Here is a 16,782-nt window from a genome sequence, read left to right as displayed (position 1 = left end):
AATAATTAATGAACTTACTTTGAATAAGAGAACTTCTGGTTTTCTATTATGAATCTGTCTAAAGGCATGGAACACATCTACATCTTGATAGATATCCAACGCATCCAACACATTTGACACTGCACAATATAATGCACCACGGCTACCACCATCCCTACAATTAAACAATGTGTCAATATAAAATAAGATCAGGTATGCAATCATATGTATATAAAAAGTACTATTTATTTTTATGTTTATGATTGATCAAATATTGAAGTCCTTTTTTGTGTTGCTCATTTTTAAATCTTGCTTTCTTTTCAACAACAAGCATAGCACACAAAGATTATTGAAAATTGGAAGAAAATGTTTGAAGGAATGCTTAAATCAAATAAAAATAATTGAAAATAAATCTTCTAATTAACTTTCATTATTGTATGCAGTTTTTCAAATGTATAAATTCATAGATAATACAAGCAACAGTCACATATTTCTTCTCTAACAGTCTTTAATAAGCATCCATATAACTATTACAAATTTATGTTGTAAGGCTTGATTTTAAAGGGTTTTTTCCACTATACATGCTTTGTAGTATTTTTATTGCTTGTTAAGATTTATTGCCTGCAACAATGGTAGTTTTATTCTCTATGATCTTTATTTCATTTAAACCTAATCACAATACATGTTGTGATGTTATTTTAATTTTTTTAAACCTCATCACAATACATGTAGTGATGTTATTTTATTTCATTTAAACCTCATCACAATACATTTTGTGATGTTATTTTAGTTTATTTAAACCTCATCACAATACATGTAGTGATGTTATTTTAATTTATTTAAACCTCATTACAATACATGAAGTGATGTTATTTTAATTTATTTAAACCTCATCACACTACATGTAGTGATGTTATTTTATTTTATTTAAACCTCATTACAATACATGTAGTGATGTTATTTTATTTAAACCTCATCACAATACATGTAGTGATGTTATTTTAATTAAAGAACAACTAACAAGTTCTATATATTTTTATATCTTGACTTTAGATTTACTTGGAAATAACAGTGTAGGTTTTACCTGCTTAAAACAGTAATTGGTTTTTGACCTTGACCTTCCTGCCATTTATGTATATCATTGTGTAATTCAAACCAGTAGTCTGCATCCCCTGGTACATCCTGGTTCTCTGACCAACCTGTTCCTATTAATATCTTTATGTCTAAACTTTTGTTGGAATACTGAAATCATTGAAAAGATAATTGTTAGTACATGCATGTACATTGTTAATTTCTATTAATATCTTTATGTCTAAACTTTTGTTGGAATACTGAAATCATTGAAAAGATAATGGTTAGTACGTTGATAATTTCTCATAACAGGTACCTGTGCTGAAAGAACCACTGATTTAAAATTTAACATCTTAAATTTGAGTGAAAAGGCAATTTCTCCCTCTGCTTAACATACAGTTAGGCAATTTCTCCCTCTCCTTAACATACAGTTAGGCTATTTCTCCCTCTCCTTAACATACAGTTAGGCAATTTCTCCCTGTCCTTAACATACAGTTAGGCTATTTCTCCCTGTCCTTAACATACAGTTAGGCTATTTCTCCCTGTCCTTAACATACAGTTAGGCTATTTCTCCCTGTCCTTAACATACAGTTAGGCTATTTCTCCCTGTCCTTAACATACAGTTAGGCAATTTCTCCCTCTCCTTAACATACAGTTAGGCAATTTCTCCCTGTCCTTAACATACAGTTAGGCTATTTCTCCCTGTCCTTAACATACAGTTAGGCAATTTCTCCCTGTCCTTAACATACAGTTAGGCAATTTCTCCCTGTCCTTAACATACAGTTAGGCTATTTCTCCCTGTCCTTAACATACAGTTAGGCTATTTCTCCCTGTCCTTAACATACAGTTAGGCAATTTCTCCCTGTCCTTAACATACAGTTAGGCTATTTCTCCCTCTCCTTAACATACAGTTAGGCAATTTCTCCCTGTCCTTAACATACAGTTAGGCAATTTCTCCCTGTCCTTAACATACAGTTAGGCTATTTCTCCCTCTCCTTAACACACAGTTAGGCTATTTCTCCCTCTCCTTAACACACAGTTAGGCTATTTCTCCCTCTCCTTAACATACAGTTAGGCAATTTCTCCCTCTCCTTAACATACAGTTAGGCAATTTCTCCCTCTGCTTAACATACAGTTAGGCTATTTCTCCCTCTCCTTAACACACAGTTAGGCTATTTCTCCCTCTCCTTAACATACAGTTAGGCAATTGAAACATCATGTGGATTTAAATAATTCTAACAACAGTTTCCTTTTTGCCAAAAAATTGATACTGACATTAGACAAGTTTGAAGATTTATACTTCAATTCCTAGTGGCCTTAACTCAAAACTTTCAGCCATTATATTAATCTTGAATCTGAAATCCTCCCTAATACTATTGATTATTAGATAAAATGACAATTGAAGTTTTCTATACATTTTCTGGTAAAACAAAAGTGCTCTTTTTCAACAATGCATATACCTGACAAATTACTTATATACAATTCTACTTATCTTCTCTCAAAAGACAGAAACAAACAGAAAAAGGCAGATTTTACTTAAGCAAAGTGACATCATTTTACTTAAGCAAAGTGTCATCATTTTAGAATTTTTTCATCCACCAGACAGATGATAATTATTAGAATAATAAAGTTGTCTTCATTGTTCATTGAAGCAGTAGGCATGCAAATAAAGTTTACAAAATCCACCAGATTAAGCAAAGAAAGTAAATTTAGAATAACAAAAATTATTACATGCAAGATTTTTTAAGATTTCTGAAACCAATACCCAAACCAATTTATAAAGATAAGCTAAAAAAGTGATTTTTGAGATTTGATGTCATCTGTATACAACATACCATTCAAAAAATAATATTTGATAAATTTTTGGCATATTTCAGATAAAAACATTGATAAGAATCGATAAACAGACACAATTCTTAAGACAAGTACATGTATTGACAACAATAAAAAAAAATATTTCGTTAGTATGCAAGACATTTAGTGAAAATAAGCAACAGAAAGCAAAATCAATAACCACCAAAAACACTGAAGCTGAAAATTTCATGACAAAATGTTAGCAAGTCATATGTTAGAATTTTACCTCTGCTGCTTTCTGAATAAATATAAACATTAATTCTTAACTACAGAATTCAGCTTAACACAACACTTTTCAAATTTAAATTTAACCAATGGATATATTGAATACTATGAACATAAAGTTGAAATTCTAAAGTGGTATAAATGAAATTCTCTAATTCTGTATGCATTTAGACCAATTTTGACCAGTCTGATCAATTTTGAAATCCCATACATTCATAATTTGTCTCAAAATCTATTCAGAAGATACACTTGGCATTTTTTGGTAAATTCATTGGAAAAAACAGATTCTACCACTACCCTGTTGCTTTAACTACTAGTAAATTGAGATATTTAAAACTTTTCTTGCGAAATTGAATATTGGTGAAATTGTATCCACTTTTTACATCTATGTATGACATTAACTTTCATGTGTACATTCTTTACCTTGTTTGAAAGATTAACAGTAATATCTCTATTTCCAGACTGTGCCACACAGTGTATTACAAATGCTCCCAGAGTTAAACTTTCACCAATACCAGGCCAGAATACACCATTGTCCTAAAATAAAACAATTTTTTTTTACAAGAAACAAAACTTTTACAAATACCTGGTCACATGCACTATTATTGTTTTGTAGTTCTACTTTATCATCTGCTGTCTAGAAAAGACCTACAAAATATATAGCCTGAATTCTTATGTTGCATAAATGTTGTGTGGATGGTCGTCAAGACCTGCCTTGGTATACACAAAAGAATGCTATACATTAGTACGTCATTTTGTGATGTTGTCACGATGGAAAACTAACATTAAATTGTTTGCCGGGTTTCTAATCGAAGGTCTATTTCGGTTTGTGCTAATAGTTAAGTCAGTTTCTATATAAGTACATGTCTGTCCTGTCTACTATACTAAACTTGTGACACATAACACAATAAATAGCTCTACCATGACCACATGATACCCCTGTTGTCTTGTGTGTAAGTTTTATGCAATAATCATAAATAGTTTCTGAGATACAGCGTGACATGTGAAAACACACCTTTTTTAACAAAAAACTCAATAACTCCCCCCCCCCCCCCCTTTTTTTCTTTTTTTTTTTTACAAAAAACTCAATATCTCTAAAATAAATTTTGAATCAAAACCAAAAGTATACAGAAATTTATATTTATATAACTAAGAAATGTGCAAAGTTTAAAGCAATAACCATAAATTGTTTTTGAGATACGTGGCGACATGTAAAAAAAACCTCCCCCTTTATACTCAATAACTCAAATACAAAATTTTGAATCATCACCAAAAAGTATACAGATCTTTAGATTAATATAACTGAGAAGTGTGTAAAGTTTAAATCAATTATCATAAATCATTTTTGAGGTACGGTGTGATATGTGAAAAAAAACACACCCCTGTTTTAGTTACAAAGTCACGTAACTCAAAAAGTTTGATATAATTTTCACCAAAAAGTATACAGATCGTTTGACCATCATAAGAAACAACGTTATTATGTTTCATGAAATTTGGATAAGTCGTTCTCAAGTAACGGTGCGACATGTTTACGCCGGACAGACAGACAGACAGACAGACGGAGGGACGCAGGACATATGTATACTATAATATGTCCCGTCAAAATTTTGACGGGTGTATAAAAACTGAAAAACCCAATAGAATAATGGCTCTGGCTAACCAGTCTTTGATCTTTCAACTTAAAGCTGCTTGCTTAGAGGTGAAGCAAATACCCATTTTAAAGTTTCAGCCTGCTAGGGTTTGAGCACACAACCTCCCTTACTAGAAGGGAACATGCTACCACGAGACAATGTGGAGGTTCAGAGTCATAAAAAATAGATTCCTTTCTAGAATACATAATATAACTGCATTTACCTGTTCATCAAAATGTAATATATCTGTTATAACAACAGTGTTAGACTGGTAATCGTATAACATCTGCCATAAATCTACCACAGTGGATTTCATTGGGAACTGGGTCAGGATAAAACCCTGCTGACTGTAGTGAGACTAAAAAAAAAACTTATTAAGATTAACTTGGTTATAACACATGTTATCACAAGTAATACCTGTAAGTATTTTTAAAACATATCCATTGTAAACACTCTTTGGAATTATGAATTTAAAATATTTTTATTCTTTTTTCAGCATATTCATATATAAACAGCAAAACAAACAGTATGTTATAAAATCACAATTTAAAATGTTCCACTAAAAAATAAATTGTAAGTACACAAAAAACTCGATTCAATTTATATGAATGGAAAAAACAACAAGCAGATGTAAAACTCTTCCAGAACACTGATATGGGAGATAACTCTATGTTTAAATTATAATGTACTGTATAAAAATACTCTTTTCCCATTTCTTGGTCTGTCTGGAAGACCATATGTTATGTAGCAATTATATAACACAGCTTTAAAAATATTCTTTCCTTTAAGGACGACATCAAAAGTTCAATGAAGGATAAAAAACTTAATTCACAAAGTTTTTTCACTTACCCCCACACCCCCCTCTTAACTTAATTTGGGAAAAATTGATTGACCAATAGGGATATATGTAAAATCGATTTTAGATTAACAAAACTTGCAGTGATGTTGACCCCCCCACCCCCAAACTATTTGATTTAAGTTTTTTATCCTACATCGATCTTTTGATGTCGTCCCTTAAGAATACATATCACCTTATTTCTAAAATATTCTGACTTATATTTCGGTATTGCAATCTTTATACTTACTGGCAAAATAACAGCATTGATATAATCAGTACGGTTTACAGAATAAGATTGGAGATAGGCTCGGTATTTATCCAATGCCATTATTTTACTGTTTCTGTGTTTGTCAATATTGACAGGATCATTAGCAATAGAATATTCACCATCAGCAAACTCTGGTCTTAGTGCCATCAAACTCTGAAAAAATAAACGACTTATTATCTATATTACTTTCTTTACAATAAAACATGATTGTTTTTGTTTTAATTTTACATGTAAAATTTTAAATATTTCTATGTAAAATTTAAAATATTATTAACTGGTGGCAGAAACCAAAGCTATTCTATCATCTAAATGCAATAATATGTCCAAATGCAATGTAAAATCAAAAACTAAAAAAATAATTTAATAAAATAAATAAAAGAAGAAAACAATAAATACAATTGTACAGTACAGCTGGACTTCAATATGTTTTATTGAAAATATAATATTCTATACTCTAGCTAAAAATATACCAAATATTCATCGTGGACTTTGTCTTTAAACTGTGGATCTGCCCAGACTTGGTAGAACATATCTCTAGATATCACAGGATCTTTACTGCAGGCAAACATCTCAAGTAAAGTTGTATGAATAAATATGTACTGAGTCTGAAATAAAAAAGAGCAAGCAAATACTTTATCAAAAAATAAAAACTAAAAAAAAAGTACTAATATTTTCGTAGATGTTGATTTTTCAAAATAATGAAATATTTTACTCCAAAATGAATGAAGGTCTTGTCATTCATAGCAGTTTCTATCATACTTAACTATTATTATCATGACATTTTTGGAAAATATATATCAATCTCTTGTATAATGTTCTATGAAAGTAAAAATTGGTTTGAGACAGTTGTTTCATTTTTTGAAATACAATTGTACTCCAATTTTTTCTTTCTATATAGTTAATAACTACAAAATGATTTCTGAGGGAAGCTTAAAAAACCTTATACTCTATACTTACAAGGGTCTGCACCATGTTAACACGGTTTTGTCTCATCTCCCTGACGTACTGGTTAATTCCTAAGTAATAAGAGGCTTCCCCTTGTTTAAACAGTGAATCAATAGCAACTAATGTACCTGTACGACCAATGCCAGCACTGAAAAGTTTTAAATAAAATTAAATTCCGAGATGTCAATAAAAAATAAAAGTCCAGATAATCAACAAATTTTTCTTTGCTTTTTTAAACTTATAAAACATTTTCAATCTTAAAAAATCTAGGACTTACTAGTTGCATTTAATGTCCTCTGTTGCTTTTATTTGGAATATGGATTAATCTTCACACTAAATCTTCAAATTGGATATTACACATTTTCAAACTATAACAAATATTAAAAAAGGGAGATGCAAGGTCTTGGATGAAAGCTACCCAATGACCATCTAATAAATGGTGGTGAACTTATAAAATATTACATCCTTACCTACAATGAACCACCATTGGACCACCCAGAGGTGTTGAAGTTTGAGATATTTTCCTGTGAAATATCATTATCTGGAATGGATCAGGAACTCCATGGTCAGGCCAGGCAGTAAAATGGAATAGAGTTATGTTTCTTGTTTCATTTCTCTAGAAATGAAAAAAAAAGAACAAATGTACTTAATAGACTAAGTTAACTTAATTAGATTCGTACCATAGAAAGTTTCATGCAATCATAATAATATATATAAAAACAAACTGTATATAAGTATGAAAGGTAATAGCATTGAGACACCTTGTATTTTGAATGCAGATTTTGTTCGTTGAATTCCTAAGAGGAAAAAACTACTTTGAGATTTGTTTTATGTTGTTAATTTCCAAGATGTACATTTCAATTAATTTCTACTATTAGAAACCAAGTTCTTGAAGTATATTTGAAATTTTAAAGTAATTAAGAATACCTTACAATTTTCTGTTTGAACCTGAAATAGATTCTTTCTGCTACTCTTTATCATTCCTAAGCATAAAAGCTTTGAAATTTAAGATTAAGTTCAACCTTTATAAAAGAACAAAGAATTCCGCTCAAGCTGGTGCTAGGGCCTAGGGGCCATCTTATACTTGCATTGAGTCAAGAGTTTTGTTGCTCTGTGTTGAAGGCCTCACTGTCACTATGAGAAGAAGAAAAGCAACAAAAGTGCTGTTCCTTAACTTTTTGTGGTTATTTTTGCTTAATACTAACCTCAACATCAATAATAGATATATTCCTAATTACAAACGACGGATAGTTCTCTTCAGAATTAAGTGATATCTGTAAACTATTTAATAATAAATCACCATCTTCTGTTGGCCAGTACTTATAACATTTCACCTAGAAATAACAAATAAATAATGAACATCATTTCACTAAAACTCCTTATATAATGTTTAAAACTCTTAGCATTCATAACCGTATAGTTGACTTTTATATGGCTACCAGAGAAAAGAAAACCCTTGCTGAATGACTATTTTATGTAAAAAATACAAATTAAAGCAGACTGCTTCTTAAATATGTTGTTATTCTCATTAGTACTATCAATGTATTTGTCTCAAGTACATACAATTTTCTTCACTATTATCATTTTGTTTTCTGCTAAAGTGGATTTACTCATTTATCTTAATTCTCAAATGTTTATTCCATTTTCAAAGCATAAACTTATTGAATATCTTTTTCACAGTGAGAAGATTTAGGCAAGTTCAGGAAGCATCATTACTTTGGTCTTGTTGTATATTATCGTTTAAAAATTAGACTTTGTATTGTTGAAAGATGGGGTGGGGTCATCTATGCAAAGGGCAAGTCTACATATAAGGATATGTAATTCAGCATAATGGTATACAATCTGAAGAAAAGAGAAATTTGATAACCTTGTTTTTAACTTTTCATGTTTGAATTTAAATAAAAGTCACCTTATTGGCTTCCACTAAATTGGTCAACATAACAATTTTGCCTACTTCCTCTTGCCAGATCATATACCAGAAATCTTCTGTTGTGTTTCTAGTAGGACCTGATAGAAAAAACATAACTTTCAAAATACTGATATAATATAAAATTGGTTTAACTTCATGGCAAGCTAAATTTCTAATGATTAATTACAAAATCGTGACATGTTTTGTATATGGATTTTTTTTTCATTTATCCCTGAATTATATACAAAAATGATTTAATCTGACAAGTTACAATACAGGTAATAATGTCAATATATTATCATTCATATAGTGCTTTCTAAACAAATATTTGCCATTGGACATTAAGCAATTAAGGGCATACGATACAGTAGAGATCCCTCGTTGATTTTTTCTTAAAATTTTGATAGAAGGTCAATTTCAATGTGTTCTTTTCAAATATGCAAAGAAAAAAGTACCTTCATGACTTACTTTTTGAGATAATTTGGTTCGAAATTTGCATATTTGGAAGAAAATCCCTGAAATTTCATAAATGAGGACTTTTAAAGAAAGTAACAATACTTTTGAACGAAAAGTCATAACTTAACCGGGTTTTTTGTAAAAGGTTCCTTTAATCCATGGCATCAACATGCTGAAACAAGTTTAAGGTTAAATCAAATCATCATTTTCCGGATTTAGATTGCTATATCCGAAATAAAGAAATTGACCATATCTTTTGCATCTTTTGGAAGTGCAGAAAAAATTTGATCGTTGATTTTTTCCTGAAATTTTGGCGGAGAGTTCTTGAAACAGTACTTGATTGATTGCAAAAGAAAAAAATTGGGGTCCATGTGCTTGTTTTTTCAATAAAAGCCATATACCTAAATTTTTTACGACGTCTTTCAATACGGCGCTAAATTACGTTATATTAAGTTTTAATCGCAACAACGTCGTGTAATCATTCCCGCATTACACACAGTACGCTGTCAAGTATATGCAGGTGTTTTTCAAAGAGTTGATACTTATCACAAAAATTTATAAGATGGTTACTCATAAAATGGCAAAACATTCGTGCTAAACATTTGCGAAACGAAATTTGGACAGGAACCTTTTCATAATAAAAAAAAAGGATATAAAAAAAGATTCTAGCAGATTACTTTGTCAGATGTACGGCCAAAAAGAAAAATCTGATAGAAGTATATAAAGGTGCATCTCCGTCCGACCATAGTTCTAAATTGCTTCATGTACTGTAAGAGGATAGACAACATTATTTCAAAGGCCCTGACATGACAAAATGTGAACCAACTATAAATTAACCTTCAACAATGACAAAACCGATACCGATACGATACGGTACGTCAAATTTAAAAGGCCCCGACGTACTTTGATTTTTTTTCTTTTTACATTTGAAAGATAATCATTCTTCAAATTTAAATTATAAGGAGTACTTCTTGTTTTATAATAAGAGCTGTTTCGTGCAATTAAATTCATGTCATTATTGCCTCAATCGACCGAAAATGAAGTTGTAATATAGCATTTCATAGGAAGTACAGTAGCCGGTATTAGAGAATAATTTTGAACGATGTCTTTATCAATAGATAAGTTACATTACCTTTTATACGGCGTATCTATAATACTAAAATTACGAGGTCCAATTTGTCAGACGTCATCGGGTAAAAACGACAAATCAAAGAATTCAACTCTATATATAACTAATATAGGACAATGGTATAGATTAAAAATTACACCACTCCAGACCCTTTTGTTTTCCACATAATTAATATTGCCAATAATTAACAAGTTCCGGGTCGAATCCGATACCGATACCAATAGTATATTCACCTGTTAGCTATTACCTTATCTGTACATTCCGCATTTGACAGGCGCACCACCAAACGGTGTATTTAGGATTTTGCTATATACACGGGTCATAATCAAAGGGCTGACACTACTAAATTCAATCATTGTCAAATTGTTCCCTATTGTAGTTTTATTCAGCAATCAGCAAGACTTTCTAAGATAACTAATATAGGACAGTGCTGTTGATTATAAAATACTCCATTCCTGGATAGCCAGGACCTTTTGTTTTCCAAATAATTAATATTACCAATAATTGATAAGTTCCAGGTCGACGGGTTCAAACAGAAAGATTTGAAAGCAGAGAAAACTGTGTATCTTATAATTGACATGTCTTTATCAGATGACAATACCAATTACTAAAATATGGCTTAGGCATAGTTATATAATTTAATTCAGTCACGGACCCGCGATATCACGGGTGTGTACTTGTATGTATGAATATTGGCGTACTTGTTTGTCTAGATGTAGAGCTATATTGAAAACACTTTGTTCTTCTGTCCGATCGTCTACCTATACGTTTGTTACTTTTCTCAGAAACAACCCTACTGTATGACTTCACATTTGCTCATCAGCATGCATTGACAGCGACGAGTTTTAATATGTGTACACTTTTTGATGTGTCTGTCTGCAATTAGTGTACATTTGCCAATAATTCAATTTTTATCTCTCAATACATTAAAGTACAATAGGGATATGCTTACAGCTTATACAAATAAGACGAGGTATGATTACCTATGGGGCAAATCTCAACCAGAGACCAAATGACATAGAAGTAAATGACTATAGGACATCGGACGGCCTTCAACAGTGATTAAAACCCATACTGCATAGTCAGCTATTAAAGGCCCCTACATGACAAATGCATAACAACTCAAACGGGAAACTTACGGCCTGTTTTAAGTACAAACAAAGAACGAAATACAAAGGACAAGGTTCACTTATGGCACAAAATGGCCTAAAATATCAACTTTATCATAAAACACCAAAAAGGTCTCAAATTGCTTCGTAAATGGGTCTATTTCAAAAGTCTAAATGCTAAATATATCAGTTCTTTTCATAAGAGTACATAAAATTCTCCAAAGTAAGCCCATTTTGGACATTTTTTCAAAATATGATGATTTTGTGCATTTTCCAGACCTAAAACCTTTAGAAACACTTTGGCTGCCACCTACGATCCAAAATGTGTTGTAACCAAAAGATTCCAATTTTGATATAGATTTCATTAATATAAAAACTTTTTGGATCGGAGATGGTGACCAAAGTAAATTATGCCAAAAACAATTAGAATTATGGGGAAAAAGTATCAAAATTTACCTTTAATTACAAATTGTGTTTATTTAAGGGGTCATAGCTCGATAATTTGTAAAGGAAAGTGCCAGAAAAAATAATCTTGTCTTAATAGTATTATCACAAGTGTTTACATATGAAATTTGGAATATTTTGACCCAATTTAAAAAACATAAAAAAATCAGGGCCAATTTTAACCCTTCGTGAACCTTCTCCAAATTTGATATACAATGCCAAACGACAACCATTGAATTACAAGCATGTGAACGGGCGTTTTCTTGTTTTGGTCTATTACATCCAGTTTCATATACAAAAAAAAATATAACCAATTAAACACACTAATGTGTGACAATTCTGCATCTATTGGTTATACTTTGCTTAAATTCAAACCAAAAACTACACCAATATATTTTTATTGAAATCTTTTAAACGGACTTTTATTGGCTGTTTTTCTACATACACATATAATATTTATTTATATTACGGATTACAAATGTGTCGAGGTTTGTGATTGGATAACAACACAGAGATGTCAGTATATATTCAGGAAACTGCCAGGGTATATACGGGGATATAAACTCTAAGCCGGGAATGTCACAGTATATACCCTGTCTGAGACCTGAATAACATATAATATATTTTTAAAATATCAATTAAACTCGGCAATTAATCCACATTACTAGTCCCCCCCAATCCTCCCTATATATTGCGCCTTAATCTATTTAGGGACTATGTTGTGAATACTAAGATACTTTCCCTTTTGGGGCCCGAACCAAACGCTGAAAAGATACAGTGCAAATGAAGCATCTGTTTTACACTAATCAGAGATCAGTAAGGGGCCCAAGATATGTTAACCGGTTCTTAGTTAGAAGTATAAACTGAACAAACACAGGTTTGGGACAAAGAACCACAGTTTAATATTTTCTTTGCATATCAATAAAGCAATACATGTAAACATAATTACAAACAAAGCAAATTCCAGTTGAAAATCTGTGGTACTCCTAACACAAAGTACATAATAACTGTGAGTTCTTTTGAAACATTACTACTCTACTTATTAACAATATATTTTAATAAACATGATAAAAGGCTGAAATGACAAAGCAATAAAGTAAAAACTATCCTCTAGGGAGCGGAGGGTGGGAATAAATAATTTTCCAGAAAATTAGAATGTCTGCTCCAAGCAAGCGTTGCTTTCAGAATAATTATGTGCTTGTGCCTAAAACAAAAGCCCTGTTAATTAAGCGCTGATTGGTTAATTCAAATGCAGTGTTAATTTTGATTGGTTAATTAGGATAATCTCGAAAAGCAATTAGTAAACGAGATTTCACATGCAGCAGCAACTGGGAAACCCCCAAGCTGATTGGACCAAATAGCAGACAGGGATTCCCAATTAAAATTATATGTACCAGCATTGCACAAAAACGTATTGTGTATTAATAATCTATTTATACAAAATAGTTCCATTAATCCACATTACTAGTCCCCCCCAATCCTCCCTATATATTGCGCCTTAATCTATTTAGGGACTATGTTGTGAATACTAAGATACTTTCCCTTTTGGGGCCCGAACCAAACGCTGAAAAGATACAGTGCAAATGAAGCATCTGTTTTACACTAATCAGAGATCAGTAAGGGGCCCAAGATATGTTAACCGGTTCTTAGTTAGAAGTATAAACTGAACAAACACAGGTTTGGGACAAAGAACCACAGTTTAATATTTTCTTTGCATATCAATAAAGCAATACATGTAAACATAATTACAAACAAAGCAAATTCCAGTTGAAAATCTGTGGTACTCCAAAGTAAAACCCCAAACCTGTGTAAAGGTAGAAAGTAGGACATGCGTTAGAAAATGCTAAGACTGATCCCATAGAAAACTAAAGAAAAAACTTGACCTGTCATGACTGTGTGCCTGTAAGCCTAAAGATGAGAAAGCGGAGAGAAAGACAGGACATGTGAGGAACAAGGTGATGCACATACAAAGGGGTGGATAGGCATTCCTTCATAAAAAATTGACATAACTTTAATTCATGCAATCTGGAAATAGCATCCGCTAAAACATTTTGCTTCCCTGGTAAATGAATTGCGACCAGATGAAAATTATTAGCAGCAGATAGCCAAAACAATTCACGCAAAAAGGACATCAAAAGTTTGTTCCTTGAGGTACACTTATTGATACAGGCAACAGTTGATGCATTATCACAATAAATAAATACACGCCTATTTTGCCAGCACTTAGCCCAACGTTTGACTGCCAAAGCCACTGCAAGTGCTTCTTGCTCATTTATATGCAAAGTTTGCGCAAATGGGAAATCCTCTTTCCAATTGACATAAAACCAATCAGTACCAAAAAACCCACCTGCACCTGTATTGCAAGCATCTGTGTAAACTGAGGTGACAGGGTTAGTATTGAGTAAGATGGATTTCCCATTGAAAGTTGCCATAAAATTATACCACCACTGGATATCATGCAAAATATCGCCGCTTAAGCGCATTTTGTGCCTGTCATGCTTGAGCTGCATTATGCTGTCAATGATTCTCCGGAGAAAAACTCTCCCGCCGTGAACCACTGACGAAGCCCAGTTTAGCTTGCCCGCCAGGGACTGCAATTGTTTCTTAGAAACATGCTTGCGCTGCTGAAAACTTGCTAGTTCCCGCCTTAATTCATCAAGTTTTTTAATAGGTAATCTTAATTCCAATGTTGTGGAGTCTATCTCCACGCCTAAAAATACTAATTTCTGGCAAGGGTCAACAACCTTGGACCAACTAATAGAAAAACCTAACTTGCGCAGCAAGTAAATTAAAATTCTAAGTGCATGTGCACAGCGCTGCTTTGTTTTTTCGCAAATGAAAAAATCATCCAAATAAGCTATAATGGTAAAACCTCTGCATGACATCATGCGCCGAATAGCCTGTGATAGCCTATGAAAAATACCTGGTGCAAGTTTTGAACCAAAGGGTAATTTTTTATCAATAAAGGTATGGGTCTGACCATCAGGAAAAGTCCACCGTAAACCAGTGACCTGTTGACTATGGGAACTAATGCTGACGGATCTATAAGCCGATTTTAAATCGACTTTGGCCATGAAACAATTTTTTGTGACTAATTTTGCTGCATCATCAACAGATTGAAACTTTTGTTTTTCTACATCCCCTGCAAAATCATTTACAGCAGATCCAAGTGGTCTGCTGCAGTCGTGAATTATCCTTACACCCCCATCAGATTTTGGAATAATACCTAAAGGGCTAATAATTTTAGGTGTGGACTTAGCAAACTCATAATTTCCATTTTCAATTTCAGTCAAAATCTGTTGATGAGCTTTGTTATATAAAGGACTTGAAGGATTAGCTGAAGGGTGATTTTTTGCCGAAATGTGTGATGAAGCCAAATTATCTTGAACAATGTCGAACCCATTTTTTATGCCTTGCAAAAGAAAATCTTTATCAACATCATTTTTTAGTTCATCATGCCAAACATTATACACCAAGTCACGCACAGGCTTTACCTTTATCCGTTTTTTGGATGGGCAAAGGCTTGGTGTTGGGCACCACAACCTTGAATTGAACAAATATGAACATAGCGACAGTTAGGAAATGAGCAACCTTTCCTACTGTTAAAACTTTTGCAAATTTCATTTCCTTCTACAGAGTGTGAAGTATACTTGGAATAGTCCTGTTGCTGTTTATTTGCATTCTTAAATATTGGACCAGATGCCTGAGATTTATTGTATACAGCTTTAGGTCGTAAGTAAACTGACTGCAAATGAGGAATGTCAGTACCCCATCTAAAAGTATGCTGCTTTTGAAGCCTACGATAATTTTTAAAATATCAATTAAACTCGGCATTTTTTTTTATGTACCAATTTCAAGTCCAGAACAGGATGAGACACCCTCATTATTTATTATTTTATTTACGAATAGGGGTGTTATACGACCTTGTCTATCTATGTGGATCTCGCACATGCAGTCGGTTTTGTTATTTTATTGATAGTCTGTTAAATTTGGCCGTACAATGACAATTCTCCGGAAAATTTCCAGTCTGCCAAATGCTATGCAAGAACAAGAAAATAAAGACACAAACTAAACTATTTTGATTCTGATTTTTTTTCAATTCAAGATAGTATTATTGACTTTGAATTCATTATCAATAAATGAAAATAACTGTTGAACAGCTGTACAACACGCCGTAGTAATGACTTTCGTGTATGGATTCCAAATCTTCCAACATCAGACCCGATAGGCCACCATTCGCACCAAAGATTTTGTTAAACTTTTGTCGTTAATCACGGGTTCATACGTTTTCTCATTTCTTTAAGTTTTATTAAAATAACATTTGGATGTCATAAATGTGCAATTAAATATATGCTGCTGGACGTTAAGCAGCTACTAATACTCATAGTTAGCTATTGCAGGTCCTTTTGTTCCGAATTATGTCTTATTTGTTAAAATGTTATTCAGCATGTTACAGTTTAAGCAACGAATAGTAAAATAGACCCCACATCCTTGCAATTTTTCTTTCTCTATGTTGAGCAGAGTCCGCTGGGACGTGCAGTTTTGGCAGTTATTCAGTGCCAGACTAAAAAGCTCCAAAATTCTTCTTCCGTCTTTCCATATTATACTGTCAGTACTCTCTTCTGTGTCTATTACCATTTCTTCAATTTCGTTATGCAAAGTTGTATTTGATTTAGTTTTGTTCATCTCAAGTATTTCCTTTGCGGCAGATTTTTCCCGTCTTTTAGAAACAGCATGGACACTTTCTTAGCAAGTACTTCTTTGAAATTCGCGCAACCGAATTTATGACGTCAGTGAATATTCCGCGAAATATGACTTCTTTTAAAGCGACGTCGCGAAATGTTAACGTTCTTATTAGAAACATCGCGAAATTACAACGTTCTGGTTACCAACGTCGCGAAAACAACACGAAAAGTTTTGAAAA

The 16,782-nt window shown here is 32.4% G+C and overlaps 1 protein-coding gene across 2 annotated transcripts in view; it reads right to left on the bottom strand.

Annotated features, from left to right (window-relative positions):
• Positions 1–16,782, bottom strand: part of LOC143055843 (uncharacterized) — a 63,081-nt gene that overhangs the window by 8,905 nt on the left and 37,394 nt on the right. For both annotated transcript variants that reach the window (XM_076228888.1, XM_076228898.1), the window contains 10 exons: positions 8,721–8,818; positions 8,017–8,145; positions 7,282–7,427; positions 6,824–6,959; positions 6,337–6,471; positions 5,846–6,019; positions 4,984–5,118; positions 3,553–3,666; positions 1,064–1,221; positions 19–154 (listed from right to left, as the gene is read on the bottom strand). In XM_076228888.1, the coding sequence (XP_076085003.1) occupies positions 19–154; positions 1,064–1,221; positions 3,553–3,666; positions 4,984–5,118; positions 5,846–6,019; positions 6,337–6,471; positions 6,824–6,959; positions 7,282–7,427; positions 8,017–8,145; positions 8,721–8,818 (1,361 nt within the window). The remainder of the gene's footprint in view (positions 1–18; positions 155–1,063; positions 1,222–3,552; positions 3,667–4,983; positions 5,119–5,845; positions 6,020–6,336; positions 6,472–6,823; positions 6,960–7,281; positions 7,428–8,016; positions 8,146–8,720; positions 8,819–16,782) is intronic.

Source organism: Mytilus galloprovincialis, chromosome 1, assembly GCF_965363235.1.
Source record: "Mytilus galloprovincialis chromosome 1, xbMytGall1.hap1.1, whole genome shotgun sequence".
Lineage (NCBI taxonomy): Eukaryota > Metazoa > Mollusca > Bivalvia > Mytilida > Mytilidae > Mytilus > Mytilus galloprovincialis.
Note: the sequence above shows the minus strand (reverse complement) of the source record. Positions and strands in the feature narration are given on the sequence as shown.